At 33.4% G+C, this 27051-nt stretch overlaps 3 protein-coding genes across 13 annotated transcripts in view; 1 reads left to right on the forward strand and 2 right to left on the reverse strand.

Moving 5' to 3' along the window:
- LOC108733869 (lutropin-choriogonadotropic hormone receptor-like) overlaps positions 1 to 27051 on the forward strand; it is a 210315-nt gene that overhangs the window by 114519 nt on the left and 68745 nt on the right. The window contains exon 1 of one of the 10 annotated variants that reach the window (XM_025980982.1): positions 21909 to 21952. The exons of 8 other annotated variants lie outside the window; for them this stretch is intronic. The gene's annotated coding sequence lies outside the window, so the exon portion shown is untranslated. Of the gene's footprint in view, positions 1 to 21908; positions 21953 to 22320; positions 22341 to 27051 lie in introns of those variants that run through there. One more of the 10 variants, XM_025980983.1, reaches the window with a different exon arrangement.
- LOC108737310 (facilitated trehalose transporter Tret1-like) lies at positions 7 to 3184 on the reverse strand. Its single transcript, XM_018470128.2, has 3 exons — positions 3023 to 3184; positions 2142 to 2299; positions 7 to 1668 (listed from the first exon to the last, which is right to left on the reverse strand). Exons 2-3 carry the CDS (start codon positions 2218 to 2220, stop codon positions 335 to 337), a joined length of 1413 nt encoding a protein of 470 aa, XP_018325630.1. The 5' UTR covers positions 2221 to 2299; positions 3023 to 3184; the 3' UTR covers positions 7 to 334.
- On the reverse strand, positions 14589 to 26268 carry LOC108737383 (facilitated trehalose transporter Tret1-2 homolog). Of its 2 annotated transcripts, none has more exons than XM_018470324.2 (3): positions 26139 to 26268; positions 18378 to 18542; positions 14589 to 16024 (listed from the first exon to the last, which is right to left on the reverse strand). In XM_018470324.2, the coding sequence occupies exons 2-3, from the start codon at positions 18454 to 18456 to the stop codon at positions 14691 to 14693; spliced, it is 1413 nt and encodes a 470-aa protein (XP_018325826.1). In that variant the 5' UTR covers positions 18457 to 18542; positions 26139 to 26268; the 3' UTR covers positions 14589 to 14690. The 2 variants fall into 2 exon arrangements, with proteins under 2 accessions (XP_018325826.1, XP_018325747.1); XM_018470245.2 differs by lacking the exon at positions 26139 to 26268 and adding an exon at positions 20640 to 20862.

Raw genomic sequence — 27051 nt, forward strand, 5'->3', positions numbered from 1 at the left:
TTATACTAAAATATAATAAATAAATAAAATAAAATATACAGGGAAATAAAACATATTTTATCATCTCGATGATTTCCCTTGCAATAAAACTTAACATCCTGATGGTATTTTTCTTTTGTCGCTTTTCACTAGGTTTAACTTGGATTTTACATAAAATTCATTCACAGAACTTCATTTTTTCTTATTTAAAACGTAAGCCGATTTGTCATCTACATTAAGCATCACTGTGCTCTATGTAACATAAACTTTATATAATGAAAGAAAATGCCCCTTGAGTTTCATTACAGAGAGCTTGTACCTACTGTATTTCTACACGAATTGGTATGCCCCTATGCTATTTCCCTCTTAATTCCCTTTGGATTTCCACCAACGACTTTCCTTTTGTTTCCGGTGCAAAGAAAAATGGAAAAGCCGCTCCGGCGAACGATATGCTCGCGAAAATATAAAAAGTAACGTCACCACCTAAACTGTTTTGCATGTTTAAATAAAATCTTGTTACTAAAAACGACACAAATCTATTAAAAGCACCAGTTCCGGCTATTAAAATGCTTCTTGCTTCTGCAGGAAACATTTCTACTGAAATTATCCAAGCCACTGGTCCATACCCCATTTCACTAGAAATTACAAATACGCACAAAGACAGTATTGGTAAAAATCCTATCATGCTGAGGGTATCGGATGACAGAATGTCTCTATCTTGAAATGTAAAAAACATACCGAGTAAAACTTCCGGTATAGCCATAAAAAGACCGGATAGGATAAGAAGCGTCCGTCTGCCTAGACGTTCTATTAAGAGCGTTGAAGCACAATTTCCTACGACTTGTGCTATTCCTACAATAATAGCCGATATTCCTGGACTTAGTACCGACTCATCGATACCAGCAGCGGCAAAAATCGAGGATGCATAAAATACGATGGCATTGATCCCACAAGCTTGGTGGAAGAACATAAGGCCTATCGAAACAGAGGTTGCAATCTTGGTTTCTCTTTTCTTAAACGACTGAAGAGCAGGCAGCTCATTAGCTCTGTCTTCTTCAATGTCAGATCTGATCTGTTTAAGTTCGTCTGATGTGTCATACAATCGCCCTCTTAACCGTTGCAAACTTCTGGAAGCCTCATCGTCGCGATTGCGTTTTAGTAAATAATACGGTGTCTCTGGTTGCGTCATGAACACAATAGCAAATATTATGGGAAAGATTGCTAGAACAATGGCAGTTACTTTAGCACTTACTACGAAACCCAAGACATAAGCTATTGTAACTCCTACGGCCAATAACAACTCTGCGAATGTCGACAGGGCCCCTCGAATATCTTTTTGTGCTGTTTCTGATACGTATTGCGGTGCCGATAAACTAAAGCAGCCTCCTGCGAAGCCGCCTAATAATCTTCCAATGTATATCATGTAAACGTTCTGGGCAAAGATTACAAGAAGCCATCCTGCTGTAAATGGAATAACCAAGATGAGCATCCCGTATTTTCTTCCCATGTATTCACACAGAGGTCCTATTGCTATACAAGAAAGCATTGCTCCTATGTTCACCAACGATCCTATCCACCCTAAGCTTTCATCATCTATTGAGATATCGTTGAAGCTTCCGTCCAAAAGCTCTTCTGCTGTATTTCCGGTCCATCCTAGTATACTTCCGGAACACAATGATCCTAGACAAACTGAAATAGAGGATTCAGTAAAAGCTGGTTATTATTCAGGTAAAATGTATCTCCAAAAGTAAAAAACTACAGGATATTATTTGCCATTTCATAATTGTTTTCTATTTATCCGTCGTTATTTTTTAGACTCCTCACTAAAGAAATTTAAGCAAATTATCTGCTATACATACTTGAGTTAGTAGTATATAACAGCAGATGACGATATATTATCATAGTTAGATATTGCGTGTTGATGAGAATCAATAAGATCAAATAAATTACTGACTAAGAATATACTTATGCTTGACCAGATTCAACACAAATTAATGACCAATTGTCATTTATAAATTAACTTTTCAAAAGTCTATGAGGTTTGCTAAGCAAAGTATTTGTTAAATTAAGGCCGGAGCAAAATTTGGTGATTAATTAGTTTAATTAAGCTACTAAAAAAGTTAAAAAGTTATTAAATAAATAGTTAAAAGGGTAATATTTACCTGAAAAAGCAGCAATATATTGAGGCACCCTTTTAGCTTTCTTCTGTTCTTCCTCGACTAAAATGTGGTTTGTTGACATAATAACGGTTGTATCAAAACTAATATTATTGTAAACGATTTGTAGAAGTCTACAATTTTATTATTGAAAACTTCCTTTCCTACAATAAGAGAAGATATTTTAAATTTTTAAACTTCAAACGGATAATTTTAAATGCCTCAAGAACTTGTTGTTTAAATTTCAAATCAATAATTTGAAAGTCCCTGAACATTGCTTATCGTATTTATCCATAAGGAATCTAATTAATCAAGCTTTATGCATGCGAATTATGTCGTCCGACAATTGATGACAAGGAATCGTCCATTTCATAATAAAACAACGCATAATAATGAAACAATTTATGCACTGTCGTCCGATTTTTGATGTCGGACGATTCCTGAAAGGTGTCGTGTTTTAGATTTTCGGAAACGCATGTCGTCCATCGCGGTAGGAATAAGTAGATGATGCTTCCTTGTACTAAAGTTTGGTTTTGTCGAACTGTTTCCTGGAACATCTGGTGACGATCCATCAAATGAGTAAATGATTTCCTGAAATAATTGTCCAGTTGTCCAACGACAAGTCGCATGCACAATTCTTTTCATGATTGTAAAGTTCCGTCAAATCGATATTACAGACACTTCAGTGAAGGTTTTCACAAATTTTCACTTACAATTTTAGGAAAATCAAGTGGATAAATACTGTCATTAAAAATAATGATAGTTTTTCTTCATTTATGGAAATTGTATTCATCAATCAATTACAAATAAACTAATAATTTCACTGCAGATATTATTACAAAACAGTTTCTTAATAAAATTTTGTTGAAGAGCAAAACTGTACTTACCACCTATTCCATCTAACTAATATCACATTGTAACCTCTTTAGATTTAAATCCTTTTTAAACACATGAAAAGGTTTATCGAAGCTGCATATCTGTTATCTACATCGAAATCAGACACTGGTTTAAAATAGAAATGTTAAGGGTCGATAATACAGACTGAGTACGTACTCTAAATTTACGATAAAGTGTTTGTTGATTTGTCATAGGTACACTAATTATTTTGCCGATATATGTATATTATTCATAAAACTTATTATCATAAATTTTACTGTCACTAGAGAGATTCTTAAATAAGCACAAAAAAGAAAAATGCTTTGTAATTAAGTTCTCCGTTTTCTGTAAATAATTCTAGTTTGAGACGGAATTCCAATTGATAACAACAATTAAAGTAACTTCTTGCTCAGTATTCTGTCAGACGTGGATCGCTAGAGTTGAACTGTTTGGTTCTCTTCAGCACGCCGTAATAAGCTCCTACAGAATAAGCAGAAACAACGTAATGAACGTCATCGCAAAACACGTCATGCAATTCAATAATGTTCAACTTGTAAAACTGAACCTACGACCTGGTCCTTCTGTACGTAGGCAATCAATGAGAACGAAAGTATAAATATGTTTTTTGATTAGTATCTTATTCTATGTAGTTATGGGCTCAGAATTTTTCATGTTTATTCGCATGCTAAGCACAAAAAAAATTATGAAATTTTCATCATAATGCCATTACCACCACGTCCATATTGAACCTTCAGAATTACGCCTACGTCTTTTTGCAAAAATTCCTTAGCTGCAAATTTTTAAACAAAATGAAACGGACATCGCTGCCTGCATTGGCATTGTGATAAAACAAACAACAGGCAGAAACAGATACACAATTCTTGATAAATACGTCTGAACCTGAATTGTCATATTCGTTTTATCAATGAAATTGCTAGAAATAATTTCCGTTGTGAATAGAACGTCACGTCAATGTGAGCATCTTATCTTAAAGACTGATAAAATCATATGTAGCTGTGCAAAAAGCAATAACACATTAAGAATGAAAATGCCACTATAATCTGCTTTGGTTCTGTCGTAGAATCTAGAAAAAGCATATTATCATTAGGCCAAAGCAGACACAAAAGTATCATCAAATCATTACACGACACTTACGAATTAGGGTCAATCTACATCTAAATATTTGTGATCGGACCACACCGTACCGAGCCAGAACAGGCACTCCACCATTGGAAATTCAGATTGTGTATCCCTTGTCGGTATACATTTGTATATTTACTAAAGCGGACACTGGCATCTGATTTAAAGTGTTAATACTATATTTATACAATAAAAAACGTCTTAAATAATAGTAAATAACAAAAAGAAACAAAATAAACTTAATGAATCAGAATTATACAAAATCAACTACAAAAAATTTGTGAAACTTTAGTATTGGATAGAGTGGTATCATAAACAGAGTTAATTAGCATAAGAGAATCAATTTTAAATAATAAAAAACGCACTCGATTCTCTACTGTTTAGACTTTATTGATACAAAAAAAAATGTTCAGTTTTTCCCCTAAAAACAAAAGGCGAAACGTCTAGATCTGCTAGAACAATAATTAGAAGATATAAAAACAATAAGGTATAATTAAAACATAATTGGCGAACAGTAAAACTTCTTAAGCGCTTTTATTGGTCAATACTTTACCATTTACACTTTACAATTTATTACACCCTCGGACAGCACTACCACCCCAAAATTCTCACTAGCCTTTATACTTAAGTAGAAAAAATATTGTAGAGTTTACAACATTCCTGAAACATTACGTTTAATATTCTTTTTTTCATTATTTATTTTTAGGTATAAAAAATATTCATTATCACTTGAATTCAATTTTATCGCATATCTGATTTAAACATGTTTAACAATAATCAGAAGTGGTGTTATCGAAATATACTGAGAGCACAGTTTAAAGATCTATTGATCTATATATAAATCTTTAATACTGTGCTGAGAGTGTGTTTGTAATTGTAACACATTTTCACTTACTAGTTGAACCCGTTCAGTTGAATACTGTTATCGATTTATCTATTATGACCAAATATTGACATTTGACAGCTGATTGGTTCTAAATGGGATACGTCAAAATTTTCTTTCCGATTAAGTGTTAGTATTCTGGATCTCAAAAGTAGGCGCGTTAATTAGTTTCAGCTTTTAGTTGGACTTTTAATAGTCAGCTAATTCCAGAAAGTGGTATCTTAAAAGAAGATTACCATAGCACATTATTAAAAGGCCATGTTACGCGGCGCGTGGAGGGTAGATCGGCATTCCACGCGTCCGTCGCCGTCGTGAGAAGAAGCCAAAGAAATCATGAGGATGAGTCTGTCAGCGTGAGGAATGGCAGTTCACGCGCCGTGTGACGTAGACTTTATATAAATAATCATTTTAGAAAGTTTGATAACAGAAATTGAATCTTTGGTAATATTATTTATTATTATACTTGGTCCATAAGTATTGATACAAGATGACACAAGCTACTTAAATCTGAACATAATCTCAGTTAAACATATATTTATATCATATATTTCTAAGAAAACAACTTATAAACTAAACACTTATTAACCACGATAACATCAGAGAAGTTAATTTCATTTTCCATAATACAATTGCATTTGATAAAAACAATTTGACGTAGACGACACTAAAAACATTATATTTTGGAAAAATGTTAGTCAGAAGGTAGAACAGACGACACGAACGTAGTACTTACTTATTTTTCCTGTCATCGTGATCTGAGATTGTCAAGGTTAGCAGTAGGCTTACCAACAGTAGTATACGTAGAAACAATATCTTCGAAACAAAAATTAAAAAATTTGATGATAAAATAAAAATTTTCATACATAACTAAAAGTAGCGTTCGAAATGTAGTGTTATAGGCGAATGATGAGGATACCGTGGATAGAGAAGGTTAGAAATGAAGAGGTATTAGAAAGAATAGGAGAATAGAGGACTCTAAGAAAGTCAATAAAAAAAAGGTGAGATAGGTTGGTAGGACACCTTCTCAGGCATGAAGGTCTAGTCAGAGACATATTAGAGGCAGAAACGGGAGTTAGGAAGGGTACACTCAGAAAAATGTTGTAAGAAAAATTACTATAACGTTATAGAGGTTGTTTTGTAGAAAATGAAACTCAAATTTGTAGTAAGGTTAACTAACGGTAAACTTAAATTTGACTATAAAATTGTAGTGGTAAATTGTAGGAGAAATATCGACAGAGGCTCAGACAAATTCCTTACAATTTGAATAAAATATTTACAACAACAACTTCGTGAATTTCATTACAAAATGTAGTAAGATTAAATAAATTTTGTAGAAAATATAAAGATAAAATGTAGCAATTTTTATTGAATATTTATTTGCGTTTCAGTTGTAAACAAATATGCTACAATTTTGTATATATTTTTTTAATTATTGTATAGAGATATGCTACAATGAAAAGTAATTTTTAAGAAGAATTTGCAGTACATATTCTTTAAAGTTGTAGTAGAGAGACAAACAGTTTGTAGGAAAAGAAGTAATTACAATATTATATTAATTTTCACTACAACTTGTTTCTGTCCCTATACTCGCTACTATTTGTAATGAAAAGTTCTACAACTGTAGAAGTTTCTTCTTCAGCTTTCTCTGAGTGTAGAGGTAGACCTAGATTAGATTACTGTTCGCAAATAGTTAAGGATGTGGGTTGTTCTAGTTTTAGAGAAATGGCTCAGGATAGGAAGGAGTGGAGGTGCGTGTCCAACCAGTCTTAGGACTGACGACCTTATGATGATGAACTAAAAGTAGAAATTAGAAATTGTGGTAAATGACTAATTAAAAAATGAAAGAGACTTACCCAAATTACCACTAAGTATAAATTGATTACTATGGACACGTGTTTCTCCCACTTTTTAATTTGGGCATTATTAACGCAACTCATTAGCAGTTTCGCGTTGATAGTGCATCCGCAATAATCAATTTACAGCGGTAATTTAGGTGAATCTCTTCTTTATTTTTTAATCGAACATAACTGGTTACATTTAGAAGGTTAGACTCTATGCGTTATTTATACGTACAAGACGAAATTGGCTGAATTCTCAGCTAATCAGTGAAAAAACAGATAGAGGAATAAATACAAGATTGTTCATCAAAAGTGTTTCATCTGCTTTTTTATATTATCTTTAATTCAAAAGTGTCCGTTTGTGTACCTATCACAGTAATTAGTAGGTGTAATGTAAATAAATTGAATGCTAATTTATCGTTGAATAGTAAACTAACGGAAATGGTTGTAGCTAAACATAAGGTATTTTATCAGTAGCTATTTTTTGCTGATATTGTTTATTTGTTAACTTAATGATAAGTAAACACTTTAATGCTGTTAATTTAATGATTTTATTTAGTTGATTATGAGTAATCTTTATCTTGTCAATCTATCCAAAGTAACTGACATTTTGATTTATATTTAGCGTAAACTGTATTAAAAATATCTGATTTAGGGTGTCTAATATTGTCATTTAATAAATATATTACAACATTTCTGTTACGATATGATAAAAATTTAATATCTACTTTCTCTATCTGTTTTTAATAATACTATCTAGCACTATTATGTAAGGCTTTCAATCAAGTAAGTTGGAAATTTTTTATAATGTAGAGTAGCGTTAAATAGGTGTCTTCTTCTTGCCGGATCCAAAACTAACGGTAAAGCCTTGTTACATGGCGCGTGGAGCGTAGATCGGCATTCCACAACCGTTCCAGGCCGCGCACGTTCGCTCCAATCCGTGCCGAACTCTTTACATGGAGCGTGGATTGGCGATCCACTCGCCGTGTAACATGGGCTTTAAACGACGCGTGGAGCGGTAATTCACGCGTAGCGTATGTGTCTATACTCAGTTCACTATACGGCGCGGAGACTGCCATGACAGCATAAATGATATGTAGCACATACTTAATGATCTTTTATAATAGATATGCATACGCTTTTTACATTATATACACTAACTGACGTTCTTTCACGCTCCACGCCGCGCCAACCCTGTTACAAAGAGCGTGAATCGGTAATTTTCGCGACCGGCGCTGTTGTGAAGAGAAATTAAAGAAATAACGCTCTGAAACGCGCCCGCCCTCTTCAGGTGGCATGTAATCTATTACATGGAGCATGGATTGGCAATCCACGTGCAGGCTTTAGAATAATATGTATTAAGTCCCTGTTATTACACGGCGAGTGGATTACCTATCCACGCTCCATGTAATGGGTTCGGCCCGGTGTGGAGCGGGCAGGTGCGTCCTAGTTTTGGCTCCTTTTCACGGCGGCATCTGGTGCGTGGAATGCTGATCCACGCTCTTCATAACGACGTCGGTTCGGCGCGCAATGAAACCTAAGGGAACGCGCCGATGCATTCTTTCTCTGGCATCGTCGATATAAATGCTATAAATATATATAATTACAAAAGATTATTATGTTTATTTATTTATCTATATATAAATTTATATATCGCCTTCTATATTCCCATACAAAATATCATTTCGCTTTCGCAGTAATTTTCGGAACATGTCTCCCGCGAACAAGGAAATTTGATATATAGACAAGGAGACTGTAGTGTGAAATTTCTATAACTTATACAGTTTTCTTTTGTATTTCATGATTTTGTCAATCTTGGAGTTATCCAGACACCTTTTGGTATATTATGTTTTCATTTTATCGACTTTAGTACATATAGTTGAGAAAATCAAATGAAAATCATTAGATAAAACTTCGGCTAAGAGTTTATTACTATATAATCAATGTGGTAAGTATTGATTTCAGTAGATAGCTACTGTACAAGTAAATATTTTTATTTGAAGTAGTAGAATATTATATGTATTATTATTATCAACACATCCTGAGCTAATCTTCGCATTTTCCTGAAATTAGAATATTCACCATCCTTAACTATTTGTGAATAGTAATTTAAACTAGATTTACCTCTACTCCTCTTAAGACACGTTTCTCTTTCTGATATGTATCTAACTAGCCCTTCATGCCTGAGAAGGTGTACATTATTGTAAACGATTTGTAGAAGTCTACAATTTTATTATTGAAAACTTCCTTTCCTACAATAAGAGAAGATATTTTAAATTTTTAAACTTCAAACAGATAATTTTAAATGCCTCAAGAACTTGTTGTGTTTAAATTTCAAATCAATAATTTGAAAGTCCCTGAACATTGCTTATCGTATTTATCCATAAGGAATCTAATTAATCAAGCTTTATGCATGCGAATTATGTCGTCCGACAATTGATGACAAGGAATCGTNTAGAATATTATATGTATTATTATTATCAACACATCCTGAGCTAATCTTCGCATTTTCCTGAAATTAGAATATTCACCATCCTTAACTATTTGTGAATAGTAATTTAAACTAGATTTACCTCTACTCCTCTTAAGACACGTTTCTCTTTCTGATATGTATCTAACTAGCCCTTCATGCCTGAGAAGGTGTACTGTCTAAATCTAGCCCACCTATTTCTTATTGGCCAATATTCTTTATTACGAAATCTTTTTATTAATAAAATTTCTTTCGAACCTAACTTAATCTCTTGGTGTATAGCACATATCCCTGGTGTATTGCTAGATTGTAACCTACTGGACAATGGAAAAATTACAGTATAGAACTTGATGCGAGTTACAGAAGTACAAAAATGTTTACCATTTATTCAATTATAGAGTAATGGTTTTAATAAAAGTATACACTTATTGACAACGAATATTTTGAGATAAGATGCTTTCAAAAAAATCTGTCTCTGTGGTATGTCACTGTGAAATAAGCGGTTTGAATCACGGCTTGAGATCAATTCAAATAATTATTTTTTTTTTGGACTAAAAAGGTCAATCACTTTCAAATCTTCGTCCTTTTTAGATTTTGTTGAAGTAATTATGTGTCTGTATTATTGAAATAATTTGCATTAAATTAGGTTTGAGTAAACAAATTGAACGATCAATTACCCTTGAATGGTAAACGAGCGGAAATTGTTTAAGTAGCTAAACATTAGATACGTATATCAGTAGTATTATTTTCTGATATTTTTTATTTGTTGATTTAATGATAAGGAAAATCTTTAATAATTTTATTCAAACAACTATGAGTAATGCTCATCTTGACAATATTTCGAAACTAACTAACATTCATGCTACTGAATGTTTTTTATTTAGATTTCCTAATATTATCATTTAATAAAGATATTTCAACATTTCTATTAGGGTGTAATAACAGGAAGTAAAACAATTACTTGTCGATAATAATAGCCACTATGTATCTAGAATCTGCATATCTATATACATATAGGTACTTGGTACAACATAGAAACCGTTGCAAATGATTTAGGATGTTATTACAGGGAAAATCAGTGCCAATACGAGAGTGACTTTTTCACTAACATTGAATAGTAGCCGTTATTTTTTAAACAAGTATGTTAAGAATTGTACAGGTTAAAATAAATTAATTCTCGATTTTCAAAATAACACTTGGCCAAAACTTCCTACAGCTGTAACTCTGTAAGGGGATACCGTAGAGGGGCACATTCGATCTCGACGTGCTGCGCAGTGTCTCTAGAAAATTTTGATAACACCCCTATAGAAATCGGACTATTTAATCGGAAAATTTGAGCCATACCGTGGATTCAGAAAAACGCTAAAACGAAAAGTGGGGTAAATTATGTGAATTCGGTTGGCGCTAGCGCAGACCGAGAATGTCATAGGTAAATACGGTTTTTATCAAAATATTTCTACATGTATTGGGCTTCGAACCACCTATGTTTCGAATGCATCGGACGTTGAGGTGGGGAGCTACGAATTTTTAACCGCCGCAATGTTCCTGAGCGCAAAATTTCCAAATTTGACCGGTTGTAGCCTGTAGCTCGAAAACAGTAGAAGTTTTCGGAAAAAGTCTTTCACAGACCGATGCCCCCTTTCAGTGCGAGCGCCATCGAACGTCTGCGGTCTCATTCGGTGCCGATGTGAAATTCAAAATTTTTAAAATTTTTATATTTTATTTTCCTTCGAAATAAAATTTTTCCTTTTCACCACGGTGCGGGTCAACCATTGGTGAAAGAATTTTTGCTCTATTTTGAATAGTTCGCCAGATATGTTCTCCTAAACATTTAATTCTCGATTTTAAAAATAACACTTGGAAAAAACTTCCCTCAGCTTCAACTCTGTGAGGGAATATCGTAGGGGGCACATTCGATCTCGACGTGCTGCGCAGTGTCTCTAGATAATTTTGATAACACTCTTGTAGCCTGTAGCTCGAAAACGGTAAGACTTATCGGAAAAACTCTTTCACAGACGGATGCCCCGTCTCAGTGCGAGGGTCAGGGAACGTCTGCGGTCGCATTCGGTGCCGATGTGAAATTCAAAATTTTTAAAATTTTTATATTTTATTTTCCTTCGAAATTAAATTTTTCCTATTCACGACGGTGCGATGCGGCGGTCTGATTACAATAAACAGTTAAATAAAGCAGTTTCTATTGAGGTAGTTTAAGCTAAATGTATTTATACCTTGCTTACTTTTGTCATACTTTGCTTGACGTGACAATTAATTGTTTACCTTAAATCATTTAAATAACAGTAACAATGTTCCGAATCGGAATCATTTTGTGTTCTGAGACGTTAATATTCTCTACAGAGGAAAATTTTTTAAAATTCTCTTTCAATGTGAACTCCTTATAACAGAAACTAATGACGATTTAACGGATTCTGAAGAAGATGAATAATAAACTCCTTATACTTTCTATTGTGTTGTATTATGTAATGTAACTTTTGATTGTTGCATTATGTACATTGTAATTATGTCTAACATTATCATTTGCTTATTTTTAAATCATTTATATAGAGTAGGGGTATGGCATGGGAGTACCCGTTTGGTACAAAGGTTACGAAGCGGCATGACTTAGAGGTTTAGACCATTGCATAGCATTTTGGAGGACCCCGGTTCGATTTCGAAACCGTCAGCTTTGGTCCAAGTTTTTCTTTGGTTTCCTTGCATCACTTAGGCAAATACTGGGGCGGTAATATTCCACAGATAATCTTTCATTCTCTTCTGTATTCATTTCGTCCGTCTCATTTTTCTCACTCGAACCATCACCCACCCCACGATTCCTAAAAGGAAGCTGAACCCCTTCAGGGGCCTTGTCCCTACCTTCCGGCAAAGTCCGGAGGGACTGCCCGCCCACTGGTATTAGTGATTAGTGGGAATGAAACACCCAAAAGTTTTTTCCAAAGCTCATGCTTTAGATAGAAGGTATAGCATATAACTAGTTTAAGGACAATGTGTATAAAAACAATTGCAAGAATAAACTCGATGTACGATATTAAAGAGCAATTGGCAAAAGCCATAATGGCATGATATAAAGAATTATTATTGTTACTAAATCTCCACGAAACAACAATATATGTATTTTAGTTTAATATTATCATAAATAACTAAACGAATAAACTAGCATCACAGCTACTTTGTTTTTTTACTTATACTGTACTGTACAGTATCAGCGCTCTATAACGAAACGGATATTCTCTATAGTGAAACAGTACGCCACATTTGTACAGCATGGACGGTGAGTAAAGGGCCATTGTGCCATTAAACATTTCATTTGTGAAGTTTTATTTACTTTTATATGTTACTAGATTAATCTAATTTTAAAGCTAGTTAAAGCTTTTGCTGAAACATCTAAAGCTTCTGTTTTATTTTAGTCTCGTTATACAGGGTGTCCCAAGCAGGCAGGTTTCTTCAATAACTGCTTTACAGTTGATCTTATCAAGAAAAGTTTTTTACAAAAGTGGTAGCATGTAAGTGTTAACTATTTTTTTTATAATGGAATGCTAAATTTTTTGTCAGCTCATTATGTAGAAAATTTAGTTCCAATGTAAGGATGTTAGCATCTACGACTAATACTTTTTTGAGAATATTAAACATTTTTTATAATACCAATATATATATCAGGATATCAAGTATGCCTTGGTTGGCGATTCGCTTTTATCCACCTTTGTATCCTACGAATGTCAATTCTGTGTGTATAACGAGGTGCTAAGTAACGTTTCGTTTTATACGTTTTTAATTTCTGGACTGCCTAGCTATAGTTTTGGATAGTGACTTAGGGTTCTTTCTAGGTGCAGATTTCATTGTTCAGCTAGTAACAAACCACTATAACACCCTGCGAAAAGTATCTACTCAAAGATTATATCCGTTTGGATATCGCTGGGCATACACTCGAGATGCCATGGGAGAGGATTTCACCAGTATTCCCTAAGAACAAAAACCATATCTATCTTTTCATCTTTACTAAAAGCCATAGACTAGAGTGGTATTTAAATTTAACGAGGAATTCAAATACGCACTCCATTTGAAAAATTGAAGTTAGGTTGTCTCCAGGAAATTTGGAACAGTCTGTACAATCGGAAATAATTTTAGGATATGAAGATATTTATATGGTACCACTTTTGTAAGAAACTTTTTTTGATATCTTTAACTGTAAAGCAGTTATTGAGGAATCGCGCTTGCTATAGCTAAGTATTTAACAAAAAATCTCTATATGACGAAAGAAAACGTCTTTTGAGTTTTATTACAGAGAGCTTACACTGTATTCTTACACGTACTACCTAGTTCAGTCAAGGAGGCTCTTTTTCCATCAAAAATTAACATTTCCGTTACGGCACAATTTTATTTTTAAATAAATAATAAAATAATAAGCTTATTCTGAATTTCGTTATCCATAGTCTGGGATGTTAGAGCATCATTTCTTAATTTAACGATTATTAACAAAAAATTCTTTTACCTACTTTTTGTAAAATGTTTCGTCTCTAGTGCATTTTTCGTCATTCAAATTTAAATAGTTTTTTGAATATTCTGGCTTGGTTTCAGTAGGAAAAAATATTTACAAAAAAAATTGTACATTCTGTAATAGAGGGGGAAAATTTCGGTTGCTTATTATTCGTAAAGTTGCGATAACCGTTTTTTCTAAATTGTTAAACAATTTCATATATTACAAGCAACAGTCAATATAATGATAGAGATATAGAGAGAATGAGATATATAATGTTAAAAATTAAGTTTTTTGACTTTGAACATGATTTGTTAATAAATAAAATCACTTAGCGACTTCCTACAAGCGCTATTATCCATTACAATTGCATTGCTCAAATGTGCTGTTATTGGTTACCATTTACTACTGAAAATATCAACGAGATGTTTATTTATATTTGAAGACATATTAAAGGCTTTAACGCTTATTTTCGACTTGCACTACTATTCACGAGTGAACAAATCTTTTGGCAGGTACTGTATGAAAAAGTATGTTTAATGAACAAGAGTCGAGAGTATAATAAGCTTTTTTCTTCCTACCTACGATTTTGCCAGCGCGCATCCAAGACATTGGAAGGAGCACATCGCTAGAGAAAGTAAATTAAGTATACATATTTTGAAAAATGCACTAGAGAGGAGATGTTTTGCAAAAAGTAGACAAAAAAAATATTTTCTTTTGTTAAATTACGAAATGTTGCCCCAACATCTCAGACTGTGGAAATTCAGAATCAACGTATTTTTTTTTTTTTTTTACTATTTTACCAAAGAAAACTTGAAGTCATCCTGCTTCCTTGACTGAGCTATATAGAAAGGCATTTATGCTATTTCCCTCTTAACTCCCTTTGGATTTCCACCAACGACTTCCCTTTTGTTTCCGGTACAAAGAAAAATGGAAAAACTGCTCCGGCAAAGGACATGCCCGCGAAAATATAAAAAGTAACGTCAACACCTACACTGTTTTGCATGTTTAAGTAAAATTTTGTTATCAAAAACGATATAAACCAATTGAAAGCACCAGTTCCGGCTATTAGAACGCTTTTCACTTCTGCAGGAAACATTTCTACTGAAATTATCCAAGCCACCGGTCCATATCCTAGTTCACTAGAAATTACGAATGCGCACAAACAAAGTATCGGAAGAAATACTAGTTTACTGACGATGTCGGAAGATATAATGTTCTTATCTTGAAATGTGAAAAAGAGAGCGAATATAACTTCCGGTATTGCCATAAAAAGACCGGATATGATCAAGAGCGTACGTCTACCTAAACGCTCTATTAATACCGCCGATACACAGTTTGCGAGGACTGGTGCTGCTCCTATAACAATGGTCGATATTTCTGGATCTAGTATTGACGCATCGATACCAGTGGCGGCGAAAATGGTGGATCCATAAAACACCACGGCATTGATACCGCAAGCTTGCTGGAAGAACATAACGCCTAAGGAAACTAAAGTTGCAATCTTGGTTTCTCTTTTCTTAAACGACTGAAGAACAGGCAGTTCGTTAGCTCTGTCTTCTTCAATATCGCATCTGATCTGTTTGAGTTCATCCGATGCATCATAAAATCGTCCTCTTAACCTTTGCAAACTCCTCAATGCCTCACCCTCGTAATTACGTTTTAGTAAATAATACGGTGTTTCCGGTTGCGTCATGAACACAATAGCAAATACTATGGGTAATGCTGTTAAAATAATAGCAGTTGTTTTAGCACTTAGTACGTAACCCAAGACGTAAGCTATTAAAACCCCTACGGTCAATAAGAGCTCTGAAAATGTCGAAAGAGTGCCTCGAATTTCTTTTTGTGATGTTTCCGATACGTATTGCGGTGCCGATAGACTGAAGCAGCCTCCTGCAAAACCACCCAATATTCTGCCGACGTACATCATGATAACATTCTGGGCAAATATTACTAGAAGCCAGCCTACTGTGAATGGAACAACCAACAGGAGCATCCCATATTTTCTTCCCATGTATTCGCACAGAGGTCCTATCGCTATGCAAGATAGAGCTGCTCCTATGTTCGCCAACGATCCTATCCATCCTAAGCTTTCATCGTCTATTGCGATATTATTGAATTTTCCGTTCTCAAGATCATCTGTTGTATTTCCAGTCCATCCCAGGACGGTTCCGGAACATAAAGCTCCTAGACAGACTGAAACAGAAGGATGTTGTGAACTGCAATATAATTATAATAAAGTGTCGTGTTAAAATGTTAAGAGCAGCTGGTCGGAAAAGCAGGAAAACCTTTTAAATCAGTTCAATAGCTAACATTGTAAAGTTACAAAAAAATTAGGACTTCCACCCCGATGGTTAAGGACAATTATATTTGACTCCCATCAGGGGCATCAGTATGGTTTTGTAGTTAATAAATACTAACTTTATAATTCTATTTGCTCTGATTTTTACATATATTACGATTAAAAGGGAAGAAATGGTATTTGTGTCTTCTACAAAAACAATATTTAGGTATTACAGGGCCTTACCAGGAGTAGAACCCGGTACCAGACTGTAAAAAAAGGTATCTCCTTAGAACTCAGCTTTTATAGGTGCTTTTTTTCGATTTGGAACTTCCCTAACGAAATATTTGCGATAACAGACTAAAATGAATTACTCAATGTATGGACTAAACGACAAAAATTGGTGAGCCATTCCTGCCAAACGTTATTTTACTTGTGTAAATGATTTCCATGGGAGATGATAAAGGAAATAAGATTAGTACAGAATTTAGTGTCCTAAGCAAATCAGTGATGTGTTGTACAAAGAACTGGTAAATACTATAATTACTTGTACAAAACTTGTTGCAATGTTTGATTATTTTATATTATTTATATTAATAATGAAACAAAACAGACGCTAAATATTAAAAATCAGATAAAAAATTAAAAAAATTCATCATTCTTTAGAACCGTTAAAAATAACGCTCTTGAAGCGGTGAAACTGTTTTAATTTCTCATCTGATTTTTATGTTTGAATGCTAACGTTTAACAGTAACAGAATATTAAATTTTTCAGATGTCAATTAATTATTTGCCATTTTTTGAGCAACATTGATATCTTTAGCAATGCAACTCCCTTAGTTTGAACTGAAAAAAAAAATGAAGGAGTACACTGAGAAAACAAATCAAAAATTGCCATGCTCATCACTATAATGTGAGTGAAACTGTTTTAATTTCTCATCTGATTTTTATGTTTGAATGCTAACGTTTAACAGTAACAGAATATTAAATTTTTCAGATGTCAATTAATTATTTGCCATTTTTTGAGCAACATTGATATCTTTAGCAATGCAACTCCCTTAGTTTGAACTGAAAAAAAAAATGAAGGAGTACACTGAGAAAACAAATCAAAAATTGCCATGCTCGTCACTATAATGTGAGTGCAGGAGATACGTATTGACCATTTTATGGATGAAATTAGGAAAATTCATAATTCAAAATATGAAACTTTACTGGAAAGCTTCGGAATTTTTATTATCAGATAGTATGACAATTTCTCTAAGATTTTTGTGCCAACCTAACAGTTATTTGTAGAATCGAAGCCAATATAAGGTAAAAAGTTTTTTACTACTTGAAAAATTATTACAACTTTTCAGGGTAGATTTTTCAGTCCTCGAAGATTTCCTCTTACTCTCTTATTGTGAATTATTTCATGATAAATTGATGCAATTTTAATTTTAATGTGTTGTTTACTTTTATGGAAACTCCATAACCATCAGTACTCCCAAAATTATAAATCTGGCGAACGAGCAGGATAATTAATATAGTCAAATCAAGAAACTAGATGTGCTAAGGAAACAATTCGCGCAGTGTGTATATTTTTCTTTTTTCCTCTAGTCGTGCGTGAACCCGTTTAGAATTCTATTTAGGCATTCCTAAATACGAATGCGGACCCAATTAGGAAACACTGAGGCAAAGCCTTTAAGAGGTCCCCATTAGGTTGGCCAAAATGTGGTCAATTTTGAAACAAAGAAATTTTAGTGCATTTCTACGTATATAGCAGCTTAATATAAGTATAAGTATCGCAGCATTTCCTGTAGCATCATCATCATCATCATCATCATCGAAGAAGATATGAATTACCCAAAAATCTCAGTTTAGCAATAGTAATTGTTCTGTCAGTCCTACTGATTGATTATTTTGCGATTACTGGTTATGGGATTATCTTAAAAGTAATTTGTATACACCTCGTCTTGTCATTATTCACAAAATAAAACAATACACTATAAATGAAATTGCAGCGAATAACGGCACAGGTAACTATTACAACAATGTGTATGAAATAAGGGAGCTTATTTTAGGGATGTATTATTTAAAAAATAAAATGGCATGAACGCACATTTATATATAATGATATACTTACCTACAGTACTGAATTTTGCATCTTAAGGCCAAACGCTGTTAGCACGTTCTTAAGTAGATAACAAAACACCTTTTATCTTTTATTGGCTTTGATTTTCCACAATTTATGAAACATGAGAATGAAATGGAAGCTGTAGTATTTCTTTACCTGATAAAGCAGCAATATATTGAGGCGTCTTTTCAGCATTTTTCAATTTCTCTTCGCCCAAAATGCACTTTGTAGACATAATAACTGTTGGATCAAAACTGGGTACAATTGTGAATGATTTGTCGTAGTATACGGTACAGTTCGTTTACGTGGACATACCTGTAACTAATGCCAATTTTCTGAGAGGTGCATAGCAACATACGCAGGTGTGGGAGGAAATACAATGGAATTGTTTTACTTTATCGATTTAATAAAAAACAGTGCCTCCTTGTAAAGACATTTAAGTTTAATTTGACTCTAATTTAGTTTTTTTTTTGAAAGGCAAATAGAGCCTTCCTTCAAACAAAACGAAAACACTAGTGTAGTTTCAATAAAAATGTATTAAAAGTCACATTCAACAACAATCGTTTAGAAGTAACCGGTCATTTTCAAATGTACTTTTTGGGCCTTTATTTATACAATGGCCATTAACTTACAGAGAAGATAAAATAAGTGATGTACATACTTTCTGTAGCGGGTTCTCTTTTGTTACTTATATTATTTTTCTTATTTACGAAAGCATTTGGTAAAGGTGTAGATGATGGGGGGGTAGCGGGGATCGAATGATGAGGTCTCCCCCACCACTGTACCATAAAAAGTTCGTGGCGGTCTCACCCCCATAAAAAGTTATGGGGCTTCAAAGTTAATAAATATGCCAATTTTTATACATTTCTAAGCATGTAAATATTTATACTCATTCTCAAAGAATATTCAAAGGTAAAACTTATGAAAAATACATAAAAATATTGAGAAAGTTATATAAAACACTATTTAAATATCTTTATCAATAGGGTAGTTTAGGTTAGGTTATCGGATTTTGTTCAAGTGACCACCCTCTTTCGATCCCCCACCTCCACCCGCTTGAAAATATTTTTTTTATTGAATTTTATTTATAGTGTATGAAAATTGTCAAAATAATCAACTTTCAACCTGCATAACTTTTTATGGGGATGAGACCGCCACAAATTTTTTATGGGGTTTTACTCAGATGACCACCCTCTTTCGAGCCCCCCTACCCTACGGGGGTGGGGAGTCATCATCTAACCCCCATAACTTTTTATGGGGGTGAGACCGCCACGAATTTTTTATGGTAAAGTGGTGCGGGAGACCTCTTTTTTCCATTCCACTCACCCCATCATCTAGACCTTTACTGAGCATTTTTATTTATAATATTCTAAACGATTTGATTTAATTTTTATTGGTGCGGAATGTAAAAGCTTTACGTTTCCTATGGTTACAATTAGTTAATATTGTTTTTGATTTTACATTCAGGTCTTCAAATACATATAATGTTTAGGGATCGGCCGCTCGATATTTGTTTTTTAAGAAAGTAAATGCGACAGTTTTATTGCGATTTATGTCAGTTTTGAATATCCCAGCTATAGGTAAAGATGTAGGAGGTAATCTGGGAAACTCTTTCACTAATATTTTAAATGCACTAAGGGTATTTAAATTAGTAATGAAATAAAAGGTTATTTATTAATACGAATGCTACCTTAAAGGTATCAAATATATGAATACTTGCTATAGAAAAGTCGTACAGCCTAAAGAAGCCTGTAAAAAAGTCCGAGAAGACAAATATCTGTTTTTTATTAATGTTTATGCTAGTGTAAAATATCACGTGTAAGTTATCTACACATGTTAATCGTTAAAACATTTTCTCAAACTTGTAATCACTTAATTTATTAATGCAGTATTGTTTGTGTTTTATGGTTAATAAAAATGCATAATGAGATTGGCGAAACTTTAGACTAGCGAAACGAAGCTTTTATTAACACCAATCTGGTCGCATTATTTAATGTGGTCCTCACGTGAACAATGAAGTTTTATTTACTTTATGTGTAGGACGATCATTTCAATTTTCATTTAACGTCTTAGCTTAATATCTGAATTTTTGAATTTATATTCCATGTTAAACTAATGTTAGTTTGTTATAATCTATACACAGGACAAAGAGGCCGATTCCTAAATATTAGAATTAGAGAACATGAATATAAAATTAAAAAGATGTTTTTAGGTTAAAGCAAGAGGGTGGAAAATGAGAAAGAAGCCTATTTCAATTTAATACAGCAAAAAAATTTTCGTCTGGAACCCTATTGGCTTTCACGTCGCCCTTAACACCTAAAATATCTATTTAGTATTCTATAGGGTCTTCCCTCTCCCCCAGCCTATTTATTCCAAAACCCCCAAATTTTGTTGAATAAAAAAAATGTAGGTACCTACCCATGATTCTTCCTATCACTCACATAAAAGACACATTGTAACCTCTGTAGTTTCAAATACTTTTCTTAGACGAACATGGAACACTTCGTTGTGGGCAATGAGAACTAATATGTGCGAAATTGCGATCGATAAATTACTGACTATGAATTTAATGTTCATTATAAGCATGAAGATGTTTATAAAAGCTGCGGCATTGTTATCTCTATAACGAAATCAGCCGCTGGTTTAAAATAGAAATATTAAGGATTGATAATACAAATTAAGCAAATACTCCAATAAGTTTTACGTACTTAATTATTTGTAACTTATTGTTTTTCATTAAAATTATTTTTATCGTATGCATTACTTGTATAAAATGTCCTTTGTCAATTTTTTATCGCTTATCTGATTTAAATAGGTGATAACAGTTATTATCAGAAGTGTTTTTATCGCAATATGCTCTTGAGTGTATGTATGTAATTTTAGCACATTGTCACTAATAATTAGTATTGAGCGATAAAATGTTCGCTAATTAATAAATAATATTGGTAGATAATAGTCAGGTAGAACTGCCCAGTTTTTTTTGCCATAAAGAATTTCTATTTGTAAACTGAGGTCGTATTGCGACCAGGAAATAGGAAAAACCCAGAGAAAACTGGGAAATAAAATTGGTCGGGAATAACTGGGAAAAAGCCGGGAAATTTGTCAAGTAAACGGGTAGTTTTTCAACTCGCGCGGTATCGACGAAAAAGTACGACATTTTTACGAAGAATGTAAAATGCTCGAAACTACGTACAAGTAAATAACTTATAAGTTACATATAGTTTACATTAGAGTAAACGAGAATAGATATCTGTATTTAATTCCCAATGTAGATGTTACCAAAGTAGTACAAAGACAGTCTTGGTTTTGGCCGTGTATTTTTGTAAAACTAGGACCAAGACTACAAAACCAACATCAATTTAGCTAATGAAAAACGCGTGCGCCAAGTGTAAAGTAGTTAGGCAAAAGCATTTTGCAGAGAAAAACTGAGGTAGTTTCTTTTACGCCTAAGCGGAAGTGGGAGTTCGAAGTCCTCAAACTAGAAGAGGAGAAGAAAATACTTTTTCAGTAGGGGCAATTGACTATCTCCGATGGAATCCAAGTTTGAACCGTAAAAAAAAAGTCTGTAAGAATAAAACAAGAAAACCAGGAAAAAGTGGATTCTCATAAGCAAAGGTGCTGGACTAAAACGATATGAGCGGGAAAGTTAGGAAAAGTAGCCGGGAAAACCTGGGAAATTCTTTTTGACCTGGTGCTGGATACTCTGAAACTAAAATAAAATCAGGAAAAAGGTACTTATAATTAGGTACTTATCTCACTTGCATGTGCAACTGCTAACAATATTTACAGTACTCATACATAGAACTCGAAATCAAATCGTCCTGTTTGAAGAAAACAATCAAGTGTTATTGTACCTCGTATATTGAAAAATATATCGTAATAACATTCTTACCATCTGTTTGTTTATTAAGTAATAGTTTTTATTAAAACACACTCAGTGACAGTAAATAACTCGTGATAAGAAAAATTTCCAATCTGTAATCTGCCACTGTGAGAGAATCAGTTTGATCCATTTTTTTGGCCTAAAAGGATCAATCAATTTCATTTACTTATCCCCTATAGATATTAGTTGCAACAATTTGTTCGTGCAACTGAAATAATTTGCATTAAATTGCGTATGTAAGTAAACAACTTTATTGGTGTATTGTCTTTTAAAGTGGTAATGTAACAGAATTGTTTACGTATAGTTAAGCATTATTAGATATGCGTGTTGTTTGCTCATATTTTTTAATTGTTGACTTAACGATTAGGTAACACCTTAATGATGCTACTTTAATGACTTTATTCAATTACTGTAGCACTATTCATCTTGACAGTTTTTCTAAATAACATATTTTTATACTCTATACATACCTATCATCATCATAAGCTCGTCAGTCATAAGACTGATTGGACACGCACCTTTACTCTTTACTATCCTGAGCTAATCTTCGCATTTCCCTAAAACTAGAACATCCCACATCCTTAACCATTTGCGAACAGTAATCTAATCTGGGTCTACCTCTACCCCTCCTAATACTCGTTTGTGCCTTTAATATGTCTCTGACTGGACCTTCATGCTTGAGAAGGTGTTCTACCAACCTATATCGACTATTTCTTATTGACTTCCATAAAGGCCTCTGTTCTTCTATTCTTTCTAATACCTCTTCATTTCTAACCTTCTTTATCCACTGTATCCTCAATATTCGCCTGTAACACCACATTTCGAACGCTTCTAACCTTTTCTTTTCCGCCGCGCCCACTGTCCATGTTTCGCACCCGTACAGCGCCGCGCTCCAAACATACACCTTTAACAACCTTTTTCGAATTCCTTAATCAACCGTTCGCGAGCATAGAAGTTACTTCTTTTTACTGAAGGTACACGACCTTGCGCTATCCTCTGGTTTATATCCCTACTACTCCTTCCGTCCTGACTTATCTGACTTCCTAGATACCTTAAATCAGCCACTTCTTCTAATTTTTCGTCTCCTACTTTTATATTCGCTTTTTCTCTACTTTTTCTTCCCTTGCATACCAGTATTTTTATTTTACTTTTACCTATATGTATATTTAATTTAAACTGTGTTTATGACATGGACACAGCTAAATTTCGTTTTTGTACGAGCCAAGAGTGGACCACAACCTTGTTTTGAGTTTCCTGATAATTTTAATTATATTACATTATTATAGGCGGATGATGAGGATATCGTGGGTAGAAAAGGTTAGAAATGAAGAGGTATTAGAAAGAATAGAAGAACAGAGGCCTTTATGGAAGTCAATAAGAAATAGTCGATATAGGTTGGTAGAACACCTTCTCAAGCATGAAGGTCCAGTCAGAGACATATTAAGGGCACAAACGAGAATTAGGAGGGGTAGAGGTAGACCCAGATTAGATTACTGTTCGCAAATGGTTAAGGATGTGGGATGTTCTAGTTTTAGGGAAATGCGAAGTTTAGCTCAGGATAGGAAAGAGTGGAGGTACGTGTCCAACCAGTCTTAGGACTGATGACCTTATGATGATGATGATTACACACCTACGGGGAAAAAGTAAAGAATGTCTCATCGCCCTGCGGTCAGGAAGTAAAATTTGTTTGAGTTATTTAGCAGTCAAGTACATCGTGAGAAAAAACGCAGACGCTTTCGTACAAACTATATCATAAAATAAAATAATATACGTATATATAAGGCGTCTTAGATTATGTGAAATTCAGAGTGGGTCAGAATTGGTAGCTACGTCCCTGATTCCTGAAAATTTTTGTTTCTAGTAGGATATAATAAAATAAATACAATCTGATTACAACGTTACAGATAAAATTGCAAGGTTGCTGATCAGTTTGCCATTTGGTCACTTGTTTTTGACATTTTTCAAAGCTTTTAATACTAAGCAAACAAACAATTCTGCGACAAAGTAAAACAAAGTCCCCAAACGATAACTAGATCTAACATAATTGGAGGATGTTATTTAAAATTTCCAGGAATAAATCGTTCCACTACTCTCCTTCAGAAGTTTTACATGGAATTTAACAAAGCAAAAGTCACCTCAATTACAATAATAATTACAATAAAAATTTTCTTATCTAATTAATTCATTGTTTCTAATAGATATTCTTAAAATGAGCTCAAGTAATATGAGAAAAATTAATTTTTGCAGCTTTGCAAACTCAAACGAAACATCTTACATTCTCAGACCAGTCACCCCAACTTGAAGGCGTATAAAACCCAGACACATTACTATCAATCTCTTGTTTTCGTAACTTCATGGATTCTGTCTGCCGTTTGACGATGAGTAGAAAACGACGAGTCACGGTTTTTGACAATTTACGTTACTACGCTTACTCTACTTGTATATACCCTTTTCCTTTTAGGAATTATAATTTATTCCACAGGATTTAGAATTATACAATAATTTTGTTACCTTTTCTTCAATATATTCTTTAAAATTCTATGTATGTACATACTAACAATGGCGGATCTAAGTCTAACTGTATCCTCGAGACCTGCTTAAATTGTAGTAATCCTGTTGCATTCTTGAAAAAGCGCTAGACTATAAACATGTGTTTGATTATATTTTCATTATTAAATAGAACCCTTATATTCATGAATTCTCAAATTCTACAAACATGTGCATCAAAACTCTTTCGACGTTGTTTTCAGTTGAAGAAACCAGTGACAGTACGTATTTCATTTTATTTACTGAATACTAATGTGACATACTCACTGAACTTTTTGTTTGGTTTTGTCATGTAAAAATCTTAATCGTTATGTGATAATGATAAATAATATGTAATAANTAGAACCTTTTTTGTTTCCATTAATGGGTACCTTTCAAAACGGCGAATTTATATTCTTCACATGATTTATGTAAGGTGTTGAGTACGTCAACTCTAAAAATTATTAAATAACTCAAAAACGAAACATTCCAGCTCTTTAATGAGGTTAAAGTTCAAAAATACGACAGTACGTGTATAGACGAAACGTTTTGTAATAAAAATAAGAATATCCAAGTATGACAGTATATCGCCATCTAGTGGGTATTTGCTGTTAGTAAAGTACTTCATGCGTTAGACATCAGCCCTACTAAGATATCAACTTTCCTAACTGAATCGACATTGTGTCATACGGGATAGATACGCAAACCATTTTAATAAATTTTTTATTTTAAGTTCTTGGTCAGAAAATCGGAAATACCAAATGTGGATTGCGATTTCGATCATATTACATCTCATCAGGGCACCGTAAACAGTCTCGATAAATCATCGATGAAAAATAAGAATATTTCTTTTGAACATTATCATCATCATCATCATTATCGTAATAATGTATTTGCCCCACCCCTTCTTCCTATGTTAAACCAATTTTCGCATTTCTCGAAAACTGGAGCAACCTATATCTGTAACTAGGTATATGCTGTATATACACAGGGCCGTCTTTAACGTATTGGAGATCCTGGGCATATAAGGATAACGACTTTGATAAATAAAATAAGTCAAATTCTAAATTTATTCAGCAAATTATTCTAAGAAAAATTTTTTTTGTTGAAAATTAATGCAAACTTTTATTTGCAATTTCACTATAATTGCGCTTATGGCATGCAACAGCTATTATGCAAGTAGGTATTCTAGGCAGTAATTATTGGTTTATTATATCAAAATAAATATATTTATTGGTAGTAAATATTGGTTTTCGGTTGATAAATAAATCTTGTAAGAACTAGGGGGACCACATCGATCGCGGAGCCCTGGGCATTTTTCAGAGGCTTCAAAAAAATTCAGACGACTATGTTGAATGTTCTCAAATTTAACTACAATACTTTGATAACTGAATTTTTTTTAATTCTGTGATATCTACTACGTAATACACTGATAATAAATGTACCTTCGCGGTACTTAAATTGTCAAACAAAAACAAAATTATAGCTATAGGTATATTGTTACTTACCGGCCTTTTACTTTTTAATTTAATATCGAACACTATAGCTTCTGGTAACACATTAAGCTAAAGAGTATTTAAATTGAATGATAAAAACTGTAACCGCTTCTTGTGTGACTCATTCAGTTGATTATTAACACTCTTTAAACCTATTAGTACTAAAATGTTTTATATCAAAGGTCGGAGTAGATAAAATGAATAAAAACATTTATTGCATGTTCGGAGGTATCAAAAAATGCAATAAATAATCTTTATTTACTTTATTTTTATTTGTAGATTTAATTTGATTTAAAATTAATATATTTTTTATTATTTTGTCGATAATAATACCTAAGAATCTATAGGTGCACGTGGCCACTTATACGTATTTGAATAAGTAAAAAAAAATTTTTGTCAGTATCGTTATCCACTGATAAAATTAAAAATTAAAAAGAACTTGCTAAACGGATTAAAATTTTGTTTAAACATAGTTGTAAAAGTTCAGCAGAAGTATAGTTATTTGTTGAATGCTATCTTAATGTAGCGCGCTGCTGGTACTGTATATGGCGTGCTGAGGAGAGCCACGGAGTTTAAATTTGCGATCTACGGTCGGTGGTTTTGCTTGACCCACCATGTATAGTGTTTTTTGTAAATTTAATAATATACTTGAGTTTTTTATTGGTGTGATAACGATAACTTACAAATTGTATTGTTATGCGCTTCTAGATCAAACAAAACTCGGAAAAAAATTAATCGTAAGTTACGTTGGCGAATTTGAGTGGCAGTTTTTCATCGAATAAGCTTGAATATTTGAAGCTAGATTTGAACTGTATGCTTTAACTACAGAGAAATTCACTGTTAGAAGCATCTCTTCTGCCCTCTTCCTGGCGACGCCCTTCCAGGTAACACATTTGTGAATCGCAACTGGAATATTAAAAGTTTT

Source organism: Agrilus planipennis, unplaced genomic scaffold (genome assembly GCF_000699045.2).
Source record: "Agrilus planipennis isolate EAB-ADULT unplaced genomic scaffold, Apla_2.0 scaffold2, whole genome shotgun sequence".
Taxonomy (NCBI): domain Eukaryota; kingdom Metazoa; phylum Arthropoda; class Insecta; order Coleoptera; family Buprestidae; genus Agrilus; species Agrilus planipennis.

Coding starts and splice junctions, on each gene's coding strand:
- LOC108737310 (XM_018470128.2), bottom strand. CDS start 2,220: ATGTCAACAAACCACATTTTAGTCGAGGAAGAACAGAAGAAAGCTAAA. Junction 1,669..2,141: donor ATATATTGCTGCTTTTTCAG/GTAAATATTACC, acceptor CCTCTATTTCAG/TTTGTCTAGGATCATTGTGT.
- LOC108737383 (XM_018470324.2), bottom strand. CDS start 18,456: ATGTCTACAAAGTGCATTTTGGGCGAAGAGAAATTGAAAAATGCTGAA. Junction 16,025..18,377: donor ATATATTGCTGCTTTATCAG/GTAAAGAAATAC, acceptor CTTCTGTTTCAG/TCTGTCTAGGAGCTTTATGT.